At 38.2% G+C, this 22,931-nt stretch overlaps 1 protein-coding gene across 2 annotated transcripts in view; it reads right to left on the bottom strand.

Moving 5' to 3' along the window:
* Positions 1-22,648, bottom strand: part of Bmp2k (BMP2 inducible kinase) — a 97,862-nt gene extending 75,214 nt beyond the window's left edge. Inside the window, exons 1-2 of one of the 2 annotated variants that reach the window (XM_042678110.1) lie at positions 22,504-22,648; positions 22,223-22,469 (exon numbers count right to left, since the gene is read on the bottom strand). In XM_042678110.1, the coding sequence (XP_042534044.1) occupies positions 22,223-22,409 (187 nt within the window). In that variant the 5' untranslated portion in view covers positions 22,410-22,469; positions 22,504-22,648. Of the gene's footprint in view, positions 1-21,631; positions 21,822-22,222; positions 22,470-22,503 lie in introns of those variants that run through there. The other variant, XM_042678111.1, reaches the window with a different exon arrangement.
* Positions 22,649-22,931: the final 283 nt, after the last annotated feature.

Genomic DNA, 22,931 nt, shown 5'->3' with positions numbered 1-22,931 from the left:
TTAAGACAGAGAAAATGTCTTTCTACCCAGTGACCATTCTCCTGTGATTCAACAGTGATATGTCACTGCATTGGTTCACTACACTTACATTAGCTGTATGGTCTTTGTAGACATCTGAGTTTGCGGCACTTAACAATTGTTAACTACTAAAATTCTATCCAGCACATTTATATTTGTAATACTTACCCACTTCTTCTCTTCTTTAAAGGATTCTAAATTTTATAAATTGAGTACAGCTCACATCACAGTATCACCAGTGCCTACCACCTGGCCTAGCACTCAAATGAATAACAACCTTACCTAACTGGTTCTGAAGGGGAAAGTCGTTCTAACTGATATGCTGTAATTGGTAGCTTGATCGTAGATAAATAGCAATTATTTAATCTGCAGTTCCTTGTTGCCTTGATGTTAACTACATATATTTCTAGAACATTATATAAACACTGAAAATAAAATTTCACTTCTTCATCATGAATCTTTATTTAACTATATGTTTAATTATAATATATAATTTTAAGTATATGATAAAATATACTAAGAGCCTTCTAACTTCACCCTAGAAAATCTACATTAAATTTGCCAATTAATTATTAATGTTACTTCAAATACAGTCAATTTTCTTTTTTTCCTCCTAGGGGAAAAAATAAGTCAACATATTTTGTGAGGTTTTAAATGTTGAACTCCTTACTATGTTTTCACATATAATGCTCATTTAATAATTAAACCATCTTAGTATTAATCTCATTCCTCTTCTTTTTAAAAACACAAATTAAAATAACTTCTCTCAAATCAATATAAAATTAGGTAAGTTCTACTGTTCTTTAATATAGCTTGGTAACTACAGCCAACAATAACTTATTATATAATCAAAATACAGGACTAGAATAGAGAAGTTTGAATATTCCCAACATAAAGAATGGATACACCATTTACCTTGACTTGGTAAGTATATATTATATACATATTTTTAAATATCACATTATATACTCTAAGCATCAGTTAAAAATAAAATTTTTAATCTAAACATAATGGTACACACCTATTATCCTAGCACTGAGGAAAAAGAGGCAGAGGATCCCAAATCTGAGGCCATAGTAGACGAGTAAGAAGTTCAAGGACAATCTGGCTGACCACAACATTCTGTCCATCCCCACCACCCCATATGAAAAATAGCAATAAGACCTGGCACTGGAGCTCATGCTTATCCTAGCCACTCAGGAGTTGAGAATTGGAAGAAAGGTTTGAAGTCAGACCAGGCAGAAAAGTCTGAGAATCAAGATTAAAGGTGTATTACTACTGACATCACAGAGAATGTAAAGAATTACAAGATAAAGGTACAGTACTCAATTCAAGTAAAGAACTGTAAACAATTCTTAAAATTGTTATAATTATACAATTCTTAAAATCACAAATAATTATTAGGTTGGGCAAATAATTTCATGTTAAAAATATAACTTATATAAAACTGATAAATTCTTAGAAAGATACAATTACAAAAGTAACACCCAAAGAAATACAACTTTTAAACAGACTTATAACAAATAAAGAAGATTGAGTTAATGGGAGAACTTACAGCAAAGAAAGATTAAAACCACATGGCTTCCCCAGTAATTCTATCAAATGTTTAAAAACAGAAATTTAAACTAATCTTAAAAATTCATCCAAAACATTGAGGAACATTTCCTCATTCATTTATGAAAGTCAAAAACATTTATCACGAGAAGTGTACAGACCAAATATCCTTTATGAGATATGAAAATCCTCAAGAAAATACTAGCAAACCTATTTTACAAACATATATTACATCCCATGACCAGGAAGAATTTATCTCATAAAGGTAAATACAAAATTCAATCCATAAAACAGATTAACAGAATAAAGGGAAGAAAAAAAAGAAATCACTGAGCATTCAATCAACCACAATGAGGCAAAAGAAGAAACAGCCAACTGTAAAATGAGACTTTAAAATACTATGAATATCAATTATAACACAGAATATCAAGCAATTATAGTCTATGTATTTAAAAAAAATGAAATAGGTTAGAGTAGTGATGTATGTTGCATGTCTGTAAACCCAGCACTCAGGAGGCTAAAGAAAGAGGAGGTCAATCTCAGCTATAGCACAAGAACCTGTTTCAACAAGAATAAGAGAAAAAGAGAGAGAAAACAAAAGAGGAAGAAAAGAAGGAGGTGGAGGAAGGGTAGCAGAAGTAACAAGTTGAGGAAATAGAGAAAATGAAATATGAAATTGACTGTATAATAAAGGAATAAAAGTATATCAAAATTGACAGGACCAATAAATAATATAACAACACTAAAGAATCATGGAAAGTAAACTCATTTTAGAATATCAAGAAATTAAGCTAACGATATTAAACATCTTCCACACACATATACCAATGTATAGTTCATTAAAGCACAACTAAAATTATACACAACAATCTTAAGCTTAGCAAAAAAAAAAAAAAATTGTATTGCTGAATACCAGATACATTAGGCCACATGGTAATTTCACATCATCCATCCAAGAAAGTATAAGCATTTGTTTAAAAGTCACAGAAAATGCAGAGCGTACTGTACAAAATAGGTTAACTCCTCTTGGCACTATTATTTATCACTGTGCTAGTCCTAACATGTCCATGCTTATGCTTGCAGTTTGTTTAACAATCTCAAGTGTACCAAGTAAACACAGGGCCTTCTGTAATTATTTCAGGAGAGGGAGGATACTTAGCAGTCTCACCACAGAGCCAAAGTATCAGCAGAGAACCACTATCTGTTACTTCAAGGCTTGATACTGAAACAGTGGCTCAGAAAACAGATACATATTTACACATTCTACCTAAGCCCAAGGGAAAGTACAATACAGTGCTTCAAACAGATTTACTTCTGTGTCACTAAACCCAAACAAGACTTTCAAATTGAAAGAGCAGTTTGTATAGTTCCTCCCTTTCAAAAAGAGCTCAAGCCTGTTTCCTGACTTATGAGGCCTGTCAGTCAAGAAAGGCAGGCTGATCCTTCTCACCAACTTCCATCATTCCCTGTGCTTAATAATCTATTGACTAAATCTGTATTTCACCTGCTAACAGAAAACTCCAGCTTTATTGTTGTTTTCCACAACCTGGACAGGCCAATGGATAAGTGAAAAAATCTGCTCTCAGACTGAGTTCACAGGCAGAGGCCTCCAACAACCAGGCCACTTTCAAGATGGTGGAGGGGAAAAAAACAACATCATCTTGGTATATATGTAGCCCATTTGTGGCACACCAGTTTCGCCAAAGCACAACAGTAAGGAAGATATTCCCAACTCTTCTAACAGTCATAAACCTATGTACAGCCTTAAAACACTTAATGCACTTCTGATAAAAAAAAAAGCCAGTCATACTGAGATAAAACTTGTACATAAAACTCTGTAAACACATTACACAACCAGCATTTACATCAAAATCTCCACAAATGAAACAAGCAGGGATACATAGGTCAGAAACATAAATTCTAATATACCTTGACTTTCCCAATACTTTCATGCTAATTATAAACACCTACAAAAATTATGAAAATATCTCAGCTATTTAAATACCAAATTCTGAATACCATTTTTAAATTATAAACTTTATTAGAAATAAGAGTATAATGCAAGAGTTATTTCTATTTATTATAAATGCAACAAACAGAAATTTATAAAATTTTGGTCCTATATGTCTAACCTCTTTCTCAAATTGTCTGTGCAACTTTTCAGAGTACATGACCTTGGTTGGCCTTAGATACCTTATACCTTCTCTGTAAAACTGGTAATAGCAGTGTTGCCCTATTTTGGAACTGTTGAGCACACCAAATGAACAAAAAAAATCTTTACTACAAATTTCTATCAAAATATGTCAACATAAAACAATTTGATAATGTTATCATAATTGTATCTGGTCTATAAAGACATTTAACTACTGACAGGCTAAGGAGTAGAGCTCAGGGGTTAAGTCCTTGCCTAACACATGCACAAGACCCTGAGTTCAATCCCTAACACCATAAAAATAATGGTAACAATAAATTTTTTAAGAATAAAAGAATTAAGCAGGACACAGTAGGTGGCAGAAGCAGAAGGGTCACACATTCAAGAAGAGCCTGAGCTATATATAGTGAGACCTTGTCTTAAAAACCTAATAAGTAAAATCTCAAACAAACCAAGTATAACAAAAGGAGAACATAGTGGCTGGATGTGGTAACTCACACTTGTAATTCTAGCTTACTCAAGTGGTAAAACAGCTCTCATACTCAAGAGGATTTAAGACCAGCACAGGCCAAGGTTTTCAAGATCCCATCTCAACCAATACCTGGCATAATGGTACATGCCTGTTATCCCAGCTCTAAGGGGACAGACCAGCCCAGAGAAAAAAAGTTCAAAAGCCCTTCCTTTCAACAGAAAAAGCTGGGTGTGTTGGCACATGCATGTCATCCCACCTATAGTGATAACCAAGAACAGGAGGACTGTAATCTAGGCCGGCCCAAGCAAGAAACAATAGCCTTTCTCAAAAATAACCAAAGGAAAACAGGAATGGAAGTATGGCTCAAGTAACAGATCTCTTGCTTAGAAAGCAAAAGACTGAATTCAAGCCCTAGTGAGGGGGGAGGGAGGAAGGCCCAAGTCCTGAGTTCAAACTCTAATAGTGCCCCCCCAAAAAACTGCAAGTTTAAAATCTGACACTTTCAAGCAAATTCTACCAAATTTTCCAACGGCTTATGCTTTGCCCATGGTATCTGATTTCTCAAGATTAGTTTCAATGCTCCCTTCTCCCAAGTACCATGCAAAAAAACAATTAACTATATTAATAGTTGAGAGTTCTATGTTAATTTTTTCAACAAATTTGTAACAAATGTCTTCACTAACCACTGGAATAGACTTTAAGTAGGGCACGACACCATATGTATTAAAATATAGTCAATTGACAAGTTATTGCAGTGCATTGTAATGAACTCTATAGGGAATATACATTAGTACCAAGGGCTGTAATGACATAATTGTTTGGAATAACCTCAATCCAGCTGTTTTCTTCACTTAAACAGGGCCTGAGTTTACTGCCTTTCTTAAGAACCAACCAAATGAGCCAAGAATCTATAATCTCATACAGTTTCATGGGCCTTTATTCTCAAACTAAACATGAAACAACTTAATTGAGTGATTTGTATGACATCACTTATGATTACAGATAAATAGTAAGCACCCAAAACTTTTATATTTAGTATTCAAACTCTAGTTAAAAATTCATTCCTGGGGCTGGGAAGGTGGTAGAGCCTTGCCTTGCATGCATGAGGCCCTGGATTCGATTCCTTAGCACCACATAAGCAAAAAGAAAAAAGCCGGAAGTGGAGCTGTGGCTCAAGTGGTAGAGCACTAGCCTTGAGCTGAAGAGCTGAGGGACAGCGCCCAGACCCAGAGTTCAGGCCCAGGACCGGACCCAAAAAAAAATCATTCTTTAGCCAGGCAATAGTAGCTCACATCTGTAATCCTAACTGCTCAAGAGGCTGATATCTGAGGACTGAGGTTTGAAGTCAGCCCAAGCAGGAAAGCTGTTAGATTCCAACTAAACCAGCAAAAATAAACTATAAGTTAAGAGGTGGTTGAAGTGGTAGAATGTCATCCTTAAGCAAAGAAGCCAAACAAGGGATCAAGACCCTGTATTCAAGCCCTAATACCAGCAATAATAATAATAATATAATAATAATAATAAACTCATTTGTCCGGTTCCCAATATGGAAGCACATGAAATCTCCAATTTAGCAATGGGTTTTACATATTCTGACAGCTTCTAAGTCTATTTTGAGCATTTAGAATTTTTTCCCACAGAAACAACTTTACATGTGATTAGGTTCTCAGATTAATTTGAAAATTTAGTACCAACATAATGTCTCTATTAAAAGAAAAAGAAAAAATTCTAGCAAGGAGCTGGTGGCTCATGCCTATAAACCCTAGCTACTTAGGAGGTGAGATCTGAGGATTGCAGATTCAAAGCCAGCCCAGGCAGGAAAGCCATGAGACTCTTATCTCTAATTAACCACCAAAAAGCCAGAAGTGGCCCAAATGGTTGAGTGCTAGCCTTGAGGACAAAAATACTAAGGGCCAGCACCTAGGCCCTGAGTTGAAGCTCAACACAGCCGAAAAGAAAAGAAAATGGAGACTTGTCAAGCTCACAATGGCAGATACAACTTTCCCAAAATCATAATCTCTTTTGAAAGTTCAAATTCCAACATTAATAATACCTGTCAGTTGTCTTCCTAGAAGTAACAAACTCACCTCATCATTTGAGAAAATGTCTGTCAAATACTGAAATCTAAATGAAAAATCAGTCAGTGATTCTTTCAAATAAAAAAATGACATTAGATGAAATAGAATTCTAAGTGTTTTCCCTCCAATTATTCATTATGCCTCATTATGCAGGAAGAGCACTATGCAGTAAAATATATTTCCCTCATTTTCTTACTCAAGATGTGACAAAGAAAGCCAGGCATCAGTGGCTCACGCCTGTAATCCTAGCTACTCAGCAGGCTGCTCTGAGGATCAAGATTCCAACCAGCCCAGGCAGGAAAATCTATGAGACCCTTATCTCCAATTAACTACCAAAAGGCCAGAAATAGCACTAGGATTCATAGTTGTAGAGCACTAGCCTTAAGCACAAAAGCTCAGGGACAGTGCCCAGGTTCTGAGTTCAAGTCCTAGGACAGGCACAGGAACATGAGCGTACATGGGCGCGCGCGCGCACACACACGCATGCACGCGCACACACACTCACACGCATGCACGCGCGCGCGCGCACGCACACACACACACACACACACACACACACACACACACACACACACACACACACACGGGAGAAGGGAGAGTGGCTTAAGAGACAGAGCACCTGTGTGGCAAGTACAAAGCCCTGAGCCCTGAGTTCAAACTCCAGTTCAAGGTAAGAGGGGAGAGAAGAATTGGAGAAAATAGAGGAGGAAAAAGGAGAGGGGAAGAAAAACACAAGCCAAATGGAGTCATGTACATTAAGTTCTTAAGATCAAGTAGAAAATGGTAATTAACTGGTACACAAAAGAATGGGAAAGAAAAAAATGACCCGGAAGATAGCCTTTAAAGTTGAAGGTAAACAGAGACAAATATTAAGACATTCAAGGTAGATGGGGAATGTATCTAATTTTTTGTGTGTGTGTTTTTTAAAGAACTCCCTTTGGGAGAGGGAGAGGGGGAGAGAGAGAGAGACACAGAGAGAGAGAGAGAGACAGACAGAGACAGAGAGAGAGAGGGTTACATTGTCCAAAAAGAAATGTACTCTTTTTTTTTTTGTAGGTTGTGGGGCTTGAACTCTGGGCTTGGGCGCTGTCCCTGCGCTCTTCAGCTCAAGGCGAGCGCCCTACCACTTGAGCCACAGCACCACTTCCAAAAATGTACTCCTTACCTGACTTATGTAACTGTAACTCTTCTGTACATCACCTTTATAATTACAATTTAAAAAAAAATGTAAAACAAACTTTACAGCTTTCGTGTGTGGGGGGGATGGGGGAGGGAGGATTGGGTGCGGGGGGAGGATGGGAAGGGATGGGAAGGGGAAACAAAGGAAGAGGTTATAATGCTTGATAAGAAATGTATTAATTATCTTGCCCATGTAATTGTAACCCCTCTGTACAGTATTTTCACAATAAAAAAAAAATTAACCCATTTACTTAGAAGAACTGACCCTAGACAAAATCTTCTTTGGTGGGAACTCCATAGATAAAGCACTATTCTTTTTACTTTCATGTATATAAAAATATGCCAAACCATCAAAGAATACATGTTGTTTGTTTTTACTTTTGGAACAGCGTCTTGGTATGTTGGTCTTGCTGGTCTTAACCTGCTGAGCTCAAGTGATCTTCCTACCTCAGCCTCCTGAGCAGCTGGGAAGACAGGTGCACACTAATTATTTCATGATATCATAATTTATTACACTGCAAAGACCTTAATGTTTCATATTCCAAGTATATATCAAATATATTTGTGTTGTAATATAATAAAAGATATTTTAAAGATCTATTTTCTTTTTACTTTGAACACCTGTAGCATATTGTTATTCAATGCAGAAAGCAACTGATATTGCAGCACATGGGCTTCAAACCTTACAGAGCATAAGTATGAGATACAAACTATTTCTCTCCCTTGATTTCCTTTCCTTCTACTTTACAGGATATGTCCTAATTCTTGCGATGCTAGATTCAACTGAAGAAACTAAAGTAAGGAAATTTTATTTACTTTACAGTATACAAATACATTATTTCATGTAAGACCAGACCACACTAGACTGAGAGAACATTCAGAAGAAGCTAAGATTTAGAAGAAGTTAAAATTTAAGTCTAAAATGTGGTAGCTAAGATTTTAAACTTTTTAAATTATTCCTAGTATCTTAACTCAATAGTTTTAAGCAAACAAGTTGATGGTCCTCAGAAAGAACATGTAAGTTTTAACTTTGAAGCTAAAAAAAAAGATGTTGGGAGTCCCTCACCACCTCATGCTCCTCAGACATCACCCATTAATGCTTCATCTTAGTCCTCTAGCTCCTTTACACCTACTCCAAGCCCACATTCTCAATCAGAGATGTACATAGAGCCACTTATAGAGTTCCTATGTAAATTTTTTAAATGCTAGAGTAAAACCATGAGACCAAAATTCTACCTTCCACAACCAACAGTAACTCTGTAGCTTTGAGTGCAACAAGTATTCCAATCCCACTTTCCCTAGTTAAGTGAAGGAACTATAATTAGATAATCACTATAGTTATGGGAAATTTAATGAATCATTGCCTTTTTTAATTCAAATTAATATTCAGGGTATTTTTTTAAAGAAGACCGAAAAGTTCTTACCCTTAACTTCAAGTTCTTGTATTCTATCTACTATCCCCTATTCCCATAATTAGTCTTCCAAAAAGCAAAATCAAAGAATTGGTTTTTACATTATCAATAATGACTGTTACTGGTAGGAGTATAAAATGTCCCATTAGAGGCTCATATGTTAAAAGCTTAGTCTCCAGATAGTGACATTTTCTGGAAAAGATGACAGATGCTTTAGGAGGTAGGCGCCTGGAGAAGGAAATAGGGGTCACTCAAGGTATGGTTGGGAAGATTATATCTGGTCTCCTATGTCTTTTCTCTCTGCCTGCTCTCCACTATGAGAGATGACTTGCTTTGTCACAAAGCTTCTACCAGGATGTTTTGCCTCACCAAAGGCCCTCAAAAATTGTGAGCAAAAATAAATCCTCTCGAGTTGTTTCCTCGGGTATTTTATTGCAGCAATTTAAAAGTAACTTATAAAGAGGTATACCATAGTTTTGAAAATACCTGCAACATCTGTTAAGAAAAACAGCCAATGTTCTAAGGCAAGAATGCAATCAAACACTGAGCTTCTAGGGCTAGAAATCTATAAGGCATAAATAGCATTCAATTCTGAACACTAAGGACACAGTTAGCCCTTACAACTTCACTTCCAATATTCCCTTTTGATAAGCAAATAACATACAAACATATTTAAAGAAATAAAATTCAAGGATCCACAAAATTTCTAAAATTTCCACTTCAATGAGATGCAAAATAACTACATACTATAGTTTGATTATGAATTGGCCCCCCAAAGAGCTCGTGCATTGAAGGTTTGGACTGTACTGGTGGGTCCAGTTACTAAGAACTGATTAAATTGTGAGGGCTCTAACTTTATCTGTGGATAAAAACCTTTGGTAAATTCAAAATGTGATTATATTAGGGGGAGGTGATGAAAAGTAGGAAGTAAATCCTGCCTGGACTCTTCTTCTGCTTCCTAGCCACCATGAGATGGGCAGCTCTGCTTCACCACGCCATTCTGCCATGATGATCTGCCTCACCGCTAGCACAGAGACAATGGAGTCAGCTCCATTTCAGAACATAATGTCTGAAACCATGAGCCACAATAAATCCTTCCTCCTTTGAAATTGTTTCTCTCCGCTATTTGGTCACAGCAATAAAATACCTGACTAAAACAACAATAAAATATGTATCACTACCTTCACTGAGTAAAAATCAAAACTATCAATAAAGGTTAAGTTCTTAAAAGTTTCTCCTTGGGATTATATAAATATTTCACTAAAAATGAAAACTGCAAAATTACCAAACATTTACTCGACTTTTCACTAGGACTTACACAAGGCTGACTGGATGAATTAAACATCATGTTGTGCTAAGACTTATCCCAGTTCTAAATTTGTCCCATCAGATATATCATGCATACACACACAAAAAAAAATTAGTAAAGCCATGTTACTGCAGACACAGTAAACTATCTTACAAGCATCTCTTATTGATCACGGTAGATACCATCATAGGCTATGCACAACTGAGCACATATACACTCTACTTTCAAAAAACCTTCAAAGCACATATTCTACTAATTATGAATCGGTAACATTAATTTGTTGCTTTTGTTGCTGCCATTATTACTGTTTATTCTATACAAAGAATAGATCATTAACATTCAACAGGGGAGACTGCATGATGCAAGCCAGAGAATGAAAAGTAGGTCACAGCTAGTGATGCAGATTTCTTTTTCCTAGAAAAACAATCCTAATGAAATATTTCACTATTATAAGTGATGTCAATACTAATGACTAAAGAGTAAATCTACATTACTACCTCATTCAAAAGAAAATATTTGAGTATGTAAGACGTTCCAGTCAGCCCTAATTACTATTTGAGCTAACCTAACCACCGAAACTTAAGGAAAATAAGTAAATACAGCATTTAGGTACGGAAGTGGTATTTTGGAACTCTTTTGTCCAGAGAACCAAGAAATAGAAAAATATCAAGGTAATGATTTGCAGCTGGCAAAACTGTATAAAGACTTAGTTTGCAACCTTGTGACCTTTGTGCCAAGCTTACAAGTTTGCTAATCTAAAAGCAAACTCATTATCTCTCTACTTAGAAAATAAGTAGCTCTAATATCATGCAGACCAGTTGGAGGGGTCCTTGTCATTTGTTTTATTTCCAGGCAAAAGATGAGTTCCCATTCTTTTTAATCCCACACCTTCTTAAGACATTCATGGACCCATTAAGCCTTAGTACTATCTACCAGTCAAGACAAAGCCATACACACTCGATCATTCCCCTAACTGTCCTCCCTTAAGATCAGTTATCTAGAACACACAAACTAGATGCATCCAGCTTATCCCACAATGTGATGACATGACTCAAGGGAACTTAAGCAAGAACATAACTGATCATCGTAACAGTACTATAATAAGCCGAAAGTCCAAAACTAAATCTGATTGTACTTTTTTCATACATGTAAAAAATGCTGCTCCTATACAAATATCTCTATGTCTATATTTTAATTACTATCAAGGAGCATAATAAACAGAGTTAAGGTTGTAAACGTAGCTCAGTGGTGGAACATGTTCTCAGCATGTGTGAGGTCATGGCTCAATTTCAAGAACAACAAAAAACAGGAAAGAAGCCAATATCAACCCCTAAACATCAATTATCAATATTATTGCTATCCAATTCTTTTACAGTAATTGTGTCCTCTGTAAATTATAGAAGTTAATATGCCCTTTGACCAATTTAACCTCTTACACATGTACTAAAAAATAGCTACCACAAATACAACCCTGCAAGAGAGAAAAAAAATGCAAATCAAACCTTAAAGGGGCTAATTTTTGTTTTTTTAATGTCGGTGTTGAAGCTTGAACTCAGGGTATCACACCTAGCTTTTTCACTCAAGGCTGGCATTCTTACCACCTCAGCCACAGCTCCACTTGCGGTGGGGGGGGGGGGGGGGAGTGGGAGAGGGGGAGAGAGAGAGAGAGAGAGAGAGAATATGTGTGTATGTAACTGAAGATAAAAGTCTCACAGGCTTTTCTGCCCTCAGCCATAGTGAATGAGTGAGTGAGTGAGTGAGTGAGTGAGTGAGTGAGTGAGTGAGTGTGTGTGTGTGTGTGTGTGTGTGTGTGTGTATTTAACTGGAGATAAGAGTCTCATGGGCTTTTTGCCCGCAGCCAGAACTCCACTTGTATCTGTGTATTTAACTGGAGATAAAGAGTCTGATGGGCTTTTCTGCCCTTAGCCATAGCTCCACTTGTGTTTGTGTGTGTGTGTGTGTGTGTGTGTGTCTGTGTGTGTGTGTGTGTGTTTGTGGTTAACTGGAGATAAGTCTCCTGTATGTCTATGTCTGTGTATCTATGTGTCTCTGTGTCTGTGTGTGGTTAACTAGAGATAAGAGCTTCACAGACTTTTCTGCCCAGGCTGACTTCAAACCTCTACCCTCAGATCTCAGCCTCCTAAGTAGCTAGAATTACATGTGTAAACCAGCTTACAAGAACTAAAATTTAAAGGAAGATATTATATTTTATTGAAATAAAACAAAGCTGTGTAAGCTATATGACTAACCCTTGCTACACAGGATGTTAAATGAAGGCATTAATACTCATTCAATTGCAGACACAGTTTCATGAGTAGATAAAAGATTGCAGAAAAGTAACTTTTATGTACAAAAGAAGCAAGTATCTGTATTCTAGGCAAATGAAAAATGCAAAATAAACGGATTTGGAAAGTATCTTAATCTGCTCTGAATGCTATAACAAAATACTACAAATTAAATGACATATGGATAATAAATCTATTTTTCACAGTTCTAGAGGCCAAGATCATGGTGCTAAAGATTCAGAGTCTGGTGAGAATCTCACGAGGCCCTCACAGATGTCTTCTCACTGTAATTCACATAGTATAAAACAAACAAAGTCTCTCTAAGACCTTCCCTACCAAGGTACAAATCACAATCTTGCTCTCATGACCTTAATCACCTCCCTATGCCCTACATCCTAATTCTATCACCATGCTGGGTGGGATCCCAACATGTAAAGCAGGGATTAGAGATGTCACAAACATTCAGACCTTTGCAAAAAGCTTGTGAGAAGTAGCACAGTATTTTACATAGAGTAAGAATGAGATTAAAGCTACTGTGAGCAGGCTGGAAGGACTTGGCAGAGGGCCTTGACTCTGAGTAATCAGTCAGTTGGTTAGGCAAAAGACAGTGAGATGAGAAGTCCATTTCAGGAAGAATAAACTGGAAGGAACTCAAGAACTGATTTGGCAAGGAAAGGGTCAAAAGAACAGGGGGAATGCTAACGTATTTATCAAAGTGAGAGATATAAAGGAACTAAACTAGGGTTGACAGCCCAGGGAGGGGGGGGTGCCAAATTCTTGGTAAAAAAAAAAAGTTCTAACATTAATTTCACACTCTTCCTCTTTTCAAATAAAAATCTGAACAGCACAAAGCCTTTTACCTCTTGATCTCTACCAGTTACCTAAGTAAGTACAAAGTATAAAAAGAATAAGTAATTAAGGTGACACATTCCTTTTGAAACTATATATTCTGAAATGTCATACAATAAAGGATATCATAATACAGCACCTTCTTGGAAAATACTTTTATACCAAATATTAAGGAATAATTTTACACTGCTGGATAAATAATAAGTTGCTGATTCACTGTGAACCCAAATGTATAATAAAACATCCTTTATTAATCTTAATTTTAAAAATTATTTACTGCTACCCTTCCCAAGTCCATGCTCCTCCCTCTCTTTCCCTCTTTCCCTCTTTCTCTCTCTTTCTCTCTCTCTCTCTCTCTCTCTCTCTCTCTCTCTCTCTCTCACACACACACACACACACACACACACACACACATTAGAAGGAACAATAAAATTTATTTAGACAGAATTAAAGAATACTAGAATGGAAAATATGCTAAAAATTTACCTTTATCCACTTCATTTTTAATCTAAAGGAAACAGGGGTCAAAAATCTCACAATGTAACTTAAGGACAGACTTAGATTAAAAGCTTGGCCTGATGTCAAGTTTTGCTTTTTTTTTTTCTTCCCAGATAGTTGCAATTAACAATGTGTTGTTTCAAAAATAATAAGAAATGTTAGAATAAACCAGGAACAACAACTATTTCATATTTTAAAATAACATCCATCACAAATGCCTCTCTAAAGACTATGGCCCAAATTATGCACTATTAGAACTGGAATTCTACAAATCTAGAATAAACTAAAAATTTCAAAAGGCCCTATAACCATTTTCCTGCAAAGAGATTTCTGAAACTATTAGCAGACGTGTGCTGACTGATATAATTTGTAAAGATGATACATAGACAAATCTCCACATTAACTAAGGGTCCAAATAGTTTTAAAGCTCAGTCAAAAACTACTCAGCTTCCCAATTCAGTCCCCTAAAAAATAGCAGGCTTGTGGATCACTAGATGCATGCAAGATACAATCGGGAAATAAACAAGTCTCAACACCTTGAAGATGAAACCTTATGTCCAGACCACAAAAGAAAAACCTTTTAAGTATTAAAAACTTTGAAATTGCTGCACAGGACTCTAATTTCTGAATTCTAAGTCAAGGCTTTAATTATTTTGATAAATACCAAACATTTTCTAACATATCTACATGTTCAAGTTCTGATCAAAATAAATAATAGTAATATGTGGGAAATAGAAAAAGGAAATAAGATTCGTGAAGAATACTAGATGAAGACCCTGAATCAATGTAAAAAAAAAAATCAATATTCCCTAATATTAACATCAAGAAACTTTTCAGTGTTTCAATTTTCCCTCCTACAGACTCCATGCTACAATATGTATTATTTTCATTACTCTTACTCACTGCTTTGCCTAGGAATGTCAGTATTAACTACAACACATGATTACAGTTAAAAACTAAGAAATTTAACATTATGCAAAACTTAATGGAGATAAAAGCACAATTGCCACTAAACTATTTCAAATGCTGAAAACTGGGAATAACTGTTTTGTGTCAGCAGCTTGTCTTTGAATAAAACTGCACCCTGTAGAGAAAATAGAACAGTGGTCCATGAAAACTGCATCCTAGGAGATTTCCCTATAGTGAAAACATACATAACCCAAAAGGGAATCGTGTGTTAATAATATGCTATAGGGCTGATGTCATGGCTCAGGTGATAAGAATGCCTTCCTAGAAAACCAAATATTGGGGAGAAAAAAAAATTAGCCAGGTGCCAATGGTTCACACCTATAATCCTACTTATCCCAGGCAAAGATCATGACAATTGGGGTTGAAAGTCAACCCAGACAAAAACTTCACAAGACTCCACCTCAACAGAAAAGCTTGTCATTCCAAGATCAGCCCAGAAAAAAAAGAGATACTATCTCAAAAACCACAGCAAGAAGAACTGGAGGCAGGACTCAACTGATAAAGTGGTAGAGTGCCTGATTAGCAAGCTCAAAACCCTGAGTTTAAACCCCAGTACCACCTAAAAATAATAGAAATATTCTATGTAGTGTCCTTTCATATTTTATGGTGGAAGTACATGCTATTAATGAAAATCAAAACTCTATGTATCAAATTGATACTAAAAAACTATATATGATTATATAATTGTCTAATTAAAGAATCAGATTTTGTGCAAACATAAATGTGATACCTTCCAGGATAAATGTGATACCTAATGCAAAAGCAATTTACTATAACTATAAAACCAAATTTCAGTAAAAGCTTATAACCATATCTCAATCTAAAATTCATCTTTATTTATTTAATGATTTGGTATGCACCTATTGGGTATTTTCACACACTTCCTTCTTTCATCTTCACAGAAGTTATTAACTGCACATTTTAAAATATGTTTCCTAAGAACTTAAGTCAACATTCACAAGAAATTGCTGGATATGCACTACAGCAAAGGAACTAAAGATTCAGGGGTGACATATGTCTAGCCTCTGGTTCTGCCCTCAAAAGGCTCTTTATCAAAAAAGCTGCCAACATCGATGGTAGAAGTAATTTTACAGCTGCATGTAATACCTTTTCTCTTTAAAAAACTAAAACTGCCTTTGTAGAATAAAGAAAAATATACCAATAGAGAAAGATGACTACCCAGAGACATCCAGTTATTCTTTCTTTATTGTTCCAAGGAGATTAAGTGAAATGGCACTTTACCTCAACTGTTGTCTGCCTTCACTAAACTGGAAATTCAGTGTCCCCTGGCCTACGTAAAAGACCTTTGAAAGTCCCATAAAGAGCCCTCCATTGGTACTTTTCAATATGCAAATTAGGACTTTAATTCTATTGAAGCACAATATGTGGTTTTACAAAGTCACACATCATTTCCTTTGAGAAGTATGTGAATGTCCATGGTATAGAAAGGCAGCTTGTAAACACAAAGCAATTAAGTCTTTCTAGCTTCAAAACCTTTACTATCTAGAAGAGGTGACAGAGGAACAATAATTAACCAACCACCTCAGTGTTTCTAAGTACTTACATAATTGTGTCTCAGGAGAAAAGATTATATGTGTTAAGAAGGAAAAAAGCAAATAGCTACAAGTGTCTACAGGAAGGAGGAAGTGATCATAACCAGTAGTTAGGGAGCACAGATTACACCCACAGTGACAGTCAAGTACAAAAATTAGTCACGGAATAATAGGAAGTAGAGCACATTGAAGCTGGAGCAAAGAACACTCACCCAGCAAATAACCAGACGTTAGATTTAAAAGAGAGATTAAGGACAAAGGATAACTATGAACATCAAGCCAAAACATGTGATCAAGTACAATGATTTATCAGCAATATAACTGTTTGCTCCATTCCTAAAATAATAGTCTATAGAGTTCTCAATAGGAAATCCTCACACCACTCTGGTAGCTCTTTTCTTTAGTCTTGAGTCCTCTATTTCAGTGGTTCTTAAAGTGTGCTTGGTTCACTGAGGAAGCTGGCAGAAATGCTAATGCAGAGACTTAACCAGCATTTACCATACGAGATCCAATTTTGGGTTTAATGTTTTGGATTTTACCAAGTCCTTCCAATTATTCTGATGAACACAAAACATTTAAGATCAGTTCTCCACAGCTTCAGTGAATACCTTTTCATTCTACACTGACTCCTTATATCCTTCCCCTACTGGGTTTTAAATAATACACAGATGCTCACTGTCCCTTGTGCTGAGCTTCAGATCACTATTAAATTCCCCACACAATACCCGTCCGAATATCCCTCCCAATACCTCAACTAAGTAACTATGCCACACAAAATTCAGTTCATTACTTATCCTAGCAAATGGTAGGCATGTCCATCCAAAAGGTATATAAGCAAGTCATTTTTAACACTTCCTATTACCCATACCTATCCAATTCACCAGTTGACTATGACCCTTTTAACCATCTTAACTTCTACAATCTCAACCATTTTCAATTTAGCAATCTGTATATGAAAATATCATAGTATGTTACTGTTCCAATTTTAATCCTTCAATATCTTCAAAGTACATTTTAGAAAAACTGAACACCTCAATATAAACAGGAAGGCATACAAAGTCCTGGACCCTGATCACCTTTTTATTGTCATTTCAAATCCCTTTTACATGTAATTCACTCATTGTGGTCCATGATTCTGAGCATATTTCACTTAGTGAAACTCTTCTTCATGTGGGACTTCTGTCTTCATGACCTGCTCCAAAGCATTCTGCCTTCAAATCTCAGCTTTCACCTAACTTTTCCCGTCCTTCAGGTGTCTGCTAAAATTTCAAAAGGCTTTCCTTGGTCCTCTATTTCAAACTCTGTTATTCTCTCACAAAATCTTGAGCTAAGTAACCATGTTAATTAATTATTCTTGTCTGTTTAATATTTGCTCTCTCCTTAAGGCCAAAGAAATGCTACACTATACAAGTAGCACAAGTGCTACCTGAAACATAAAGAGATATTTAATAAATATCAATTGGTGATACTTTTGTTACACTCCTTTTTTTCTTTCTCTTAGAAACATTAACTTAGAAGTTCTTCAGTAGCCACAGATAATTTCTGCAAATGAAAAATCATACTTAAATCGAACATTTCCCAACTGATTTCCATTGCAAAATCATATGTTACATATCTTACTACCTTCCTGAAAAATTAACAATGAGAAATGGTTTATATGCAGTCTATATGGATTCAATTTAAACAACTAACTCTGAAAGAACTACAGCTACTTTTACAGAACTCTAGTAAATTCCTGCCTCAAATTACTAACAGGTCAATAACCCACATTTTATCAGTTAAATTTTACCCATCTCATCATATTCATAATCCAACTCCTATCCAGCCTTACGGTCTCATGATTAGATTATTTCAACACATTAGCACAGATCTCCCAGTCTGACATTCCTTTTATTTAAGTCCATTTTCTGCCATGAACATTTAGGGGGGGAAAAGTCCCCCACTCAACAATCACTTTGTACTACCAATTTCTATTAAATCCCTCAAACTAGCAACCATGGCTTTGTTTTGAAAACCTGCATGACACTACCCTATGTTTTAATAAAACATGAAGGTTACATTGAGTTACATATGCTTGACAGTGTAACATAGTTTCAAGCTAAAACTGACATAATTCTATCTTTCTGAAGCCCAAAACTGGGGGTTGTAGAGACTCCTAAAACTGAACCATTTTTGAGAAAATACAAGTGCCTATGATATCAGTCCTCTAAACTTTGAGCAGAAACTAAAAAAATACCAGGTGTCAACATTGTCAAACATACAGTGTAAGCGCTTGACTAGAAAGATAGTATAATACAAAATATTTGTTTCAGAGAAATACCCCAGGAATTCAGTCATCTAAATAGACCCCTGAAATGTTTTCTCAATTACAGATTTTTAAATAGTACATCTATACACCTATATCCATATGATGATAGGTGATCTTTATTTGGGGATACCATATTTGTCAATTCACCTATTTCCTAAAGTTTAATCCCTCAAATTTGTGGCAGTTTCCTGATTATTTTTATAGACATGTATACACTGGTTAAAAAAAAAAACTTAAGTCACTTGACTCATACCCTGTTATCACACTCTTGAAAAAGTGGCCTTTTCATGGTCAGTTTGGTGCATTGGCCATGTTTCTCTCACTTTTTTGCTTCTAATTGGTGATTTCACTGTTTAAAATGGACCTTGGCAATAATGCATAAGTTCTGCCTAGTATTTCTAAGTAAAGAAGCATGTGACATTCCTTAGCAAGAAAATATATGTACTTGATAATCTTCACTTAGGGTGAGTTAAAATATATTAAATAAAATACAGTAAGTACAATGTCTTTAAACACAAACACACATAAAACAATGTTGAATACTGAGTTGACAAAAAATGTTGTAAACAAAGTCTTCCAGGAACCTAATTCTGTTACTTCCCCTAGAAGCAATGATTTAGTATTTGCTAATTCAGTCAGTGTTCACAGTAACTACTGGGACATAAGAGACAAAGAAAGAGACAAAGACAGACATGGACTGTTTTACTGAAAAGACAGTGAAGAGGTCACGCTAAGTAAGTTTCCTATGTTTATAGCAACATAACAATAACTGCTCAAGACATGGCATCTAGAAGATCCTGGTGTGGCTTAAACATTGATCCAAAGCAAAACTGTAAAATTTACCATTTGTTTTTGGTCTATGGTAGCTTCTAATTATTTTTTTCTTCATTCAGTAGTATAGCTTTCTCTGATTAAAATGGTTCTTACGCTTTTTTACAAGAACTCACTTCAATAATAGACAAACATGTGCTTAAACATCTTGTTTAACTTACAACATTACTTATTTGGAAAGGAAGAAAGACAGTCAGCATCTGAAATAAGAATAAAAAAAAACATCAAGATCAAAAAAAAAGCGAATTGAGCTGGGCACTAGTGGTTCATACCTGTAATCCTAGCTACTCAAGAGGCTGAAATCTGAGGATCTCAAAAGCCACCCCAGGGCAGGAAAGCCTAATTTCCAAAGAACTACCAAAAAGCTGGTAATGGAGCTGTGGCTCAAAGTGATAGAGCACTATCCTTGAGCAAAAAAGCAGGGGGGGGGGGGGGACGGTGGGGTTAGGGTTAGGGGGATTGGAGTGTGGGAGCTGGGGAAGTGGGACAGTGGGACAACAAGGAAGGGAAGGGGTAACAATGATCAACAAGTAATGTTCTCATTGCCTTACTCATGTAACTGTAACCCCTCTGTACAACATCTTAACAATAAAATAAAAAATAAAAAAGCTCAGGCAGCTGGATACTGGTGGCTGGCTCAGGCTCACAATCGTAACTACTCAGGAGACTGAGATCTGGAGATGGCATTTCCAAGCCAGTCCCAGCAGAAATGTCCATGAGACTATTATCTCCCAATTAACCACCAGAAAACCAGAAGTGGCCCTGTGGCTCAAAGTGACTGGCCTTGAGTTAAAGAGTTCAGGGACAGTATCCTGGACCTGAGTTCAGCCCCCCACTCCACCACCAAAAAAAAGAAAGAAAAAAGAAAAAGAAAGAAACAACACTCAGGCAAAGACAGGACCCAGGCCTTGAGTTCAAGACTCAGGACTGACACAGACAGACAGAAAGATACACAGACAGACATTTAAATGTCAGTTGCATGTATTAGAGAGAAAATCAACACACAAGTGTAGGTAGGCCTTGTCCTCTAGGAAGGAATAAAGCCTGGTCCCAAGAGCTGGAATGTAAGATCAGGAAGCTCCATCTTCCAAGAGTTTCTTCAACCTTTGTTTCCTCTTAGCACTTGACTCATTTTTCAAAACAAGTGACAAACTTCTGGTAAAAGCCAATGGGAAATTGAAATAGTAACATCAGTACTTAAAGAGGTATTTGTTTTTATGCTTGAATGAAGGCTGTCACTTTGAAATTCAATTTTATTTTCACACTTCAAAATTATTTTTCATGAGTAAAATATGCTTTTTATAAGTAAGATATGCTTTGGGCCCTGATGAAAGTTACAAATTCAAAATCTACTTTATAAACTAGATTTAATTTACAATAACAAAATAACTTGCTCAAGGTACATTTCAATTAAATACTAACACAACTCAAAGGCAGAGGTATAATCTGTGAGTTAATATCCATGTGTGATTGAAGTCTACAACCCAATCTAACCCAACACCTGAAATAATAAATCGCCTGTAACAAATTCATCAGCACAGTAAATCTATCAAAACTAATCACCATAATTCAGTCTTTTGAAAATTAAGGTACTCCCCTCCACATCTCCAACACACAGCAAGGTTCATTAAGCTGGAAAGTAGTTTACAAAAACAAGGACATCGACCCCCAGATAATTCAAGATTTCTTTCTCTTTATTTCATACAGAAAATTCAGGGTTTCCTTGCATTAATTTACTATTGTTACTGTCATTCCGAAAAGCGCAAGCAGAATCTCAGTCTTCTGCTTTCAAACCATATCACTAACTTTCCTAACTTGGCAAACCAAAAACTTCACTCTTGGATTTCTTTTCTAGTAATGTTAGAACTTAGGATTACCATTTACCAAAAAAAAAAAAAAGTCATGAATTCTTAGTTTGTAATAAATAATACGGATGTCATCATATCAGTTGCAAGTAAAAAAAAAAAAAAAAAAGGTATTTTTCCACCAGCCAGTTTTACTAAGAATATAAAAACTGAAATTCAGTCTAGAGATCTGGTTCTGTCAAATGCTGAGTAAACTTTTTTTTTTGTCTGGCTACTAGACGTCTTCCTACCTGTTTCGGACAATGAGAGATCCAACACGAGTGGAGCCTAGAGAGGCACGTTAACCAGCTTCACCTCACCTTTTAAAAGTACGGTCGGACAAGAACAGTATCTGGTCCCGCGGGTGAGACTCGGGAGTAACAGACACAAGCGGGCTTCAAGGGTTCGCGCTCCTCCCAAGTCCACACCGGCTGAATTCGGGGCGCCAGGATCAACACACAGACACACACGCTGTGTTGGTGTGTGTATGCCCATGCTAATAAACTAGAGTGAGAGCGCGCGATCGTAAACCTATCATCTACGGGGTGAGCTCCCTCCGCCAAAGCAAACCCCGGCTCCCCGCCGAGGGCGGTGGGATCCGGCGCCCGGCGTCGCCTGACACCCGCCTGAGTCGCGGCTGGCACCGCGGAGCCTCCATCCGGCTCCGGCTCTGACCCTCTCCTGAGTCACCGCTCCGAGCGCGACACCACGCATCGGCTCGCCCCGAGGACGTCTTCGGGTTTATTTGATCGAAGCTCCCGGGGAGGGCGGACGGCCCGGAGACGCCTCGGTCCCGGCCCCACCGGGGGAAGAGTGGGGTCGACTCCGAGGAACGACCCGCGGAAACGCCACGGCCACACCCCAGCGCCCTCCCTCACCTGGCAGCCCCAGCCTCCCGGGCCGCCCCGTACCTTCGGCCAGCGACTCCTCCAGGGTGACCTGGTAGCGGCCGACGGCGAACACGCGGACCCCCACGGAGGAGCCGCCCGAGCCGCCGCCGCCGCCGCCGGCCCCCGCCCCGGCGGCCCCGCCACCGGCCCCGCCGCCGCCGCCGCCGCCGCTGCCCTCCGACTTGGGCATCCGCGAGAACTTCTTCATGGTCCCGCCGGCGCGCCGCGGGGCACCGGGGAGGCTCCCAAGGGCGAGCGGGGAGGGCGAGCGGGGAGGGCGAGTCCCCCGGGCCGGGCGCGCGGCCCGGCGTCCGCGAGGGGGTCGTCGGCCGGGGCCGGGTCCGAGCGTCCGCGCGCGCGCGCTGCGGCCCGCCCCGCCTCACATTCCGCGCGCCTCAGCCCACAGCCCCGGACCCGCCGCCCGCTCCGCCGGCCCCGCTGCAGCTGCGGGAATCCCGCAGAGGGCGTCGGGGAGGGGCGGGGACGGGGCGGGGCGGGGCGCGAGGGGGCGGGCCCGGGCGCGGGGGGTGGGGGCGCGACCCGGAGGAGCGAGCGGGAGCGGGAGGTGGCTGCGGGGCGGGGCCAGCCGCGCTCCCAGCGGACGGCCGGACTCTCGGGCTTCCGCCCTTGGGACCTCGGTCCCCCTCCCCCCCCACCCCGGCTCCAGCTCGACTCGCCGCTGCCCGCCGCTCTCCGCCGTGGGAGGCTCGGAGCTGGTGCCAACGGCTCC

This window comes from Dipodomys spectabilis, unplaced genomic scaffold (genome assembly GCF_019054845.1).
Source record: "Dipodomys spectabilis isolate Male_0828 unplaced genomic scaffold, ASM1905484v1 ptg000043l, whole genome shotgun sequence".
Lineage (NCBI taxonomy): Eukaryota > Metazoa > Chordata > Mammalia > Rodentia > Heteromyidae > Dipodomys > Dipodomys spectabilis.
Note: the sequence above shows the minus strand (reverse complement) of the source record. Positions and strands in the feature narration are given on the sequence as shown.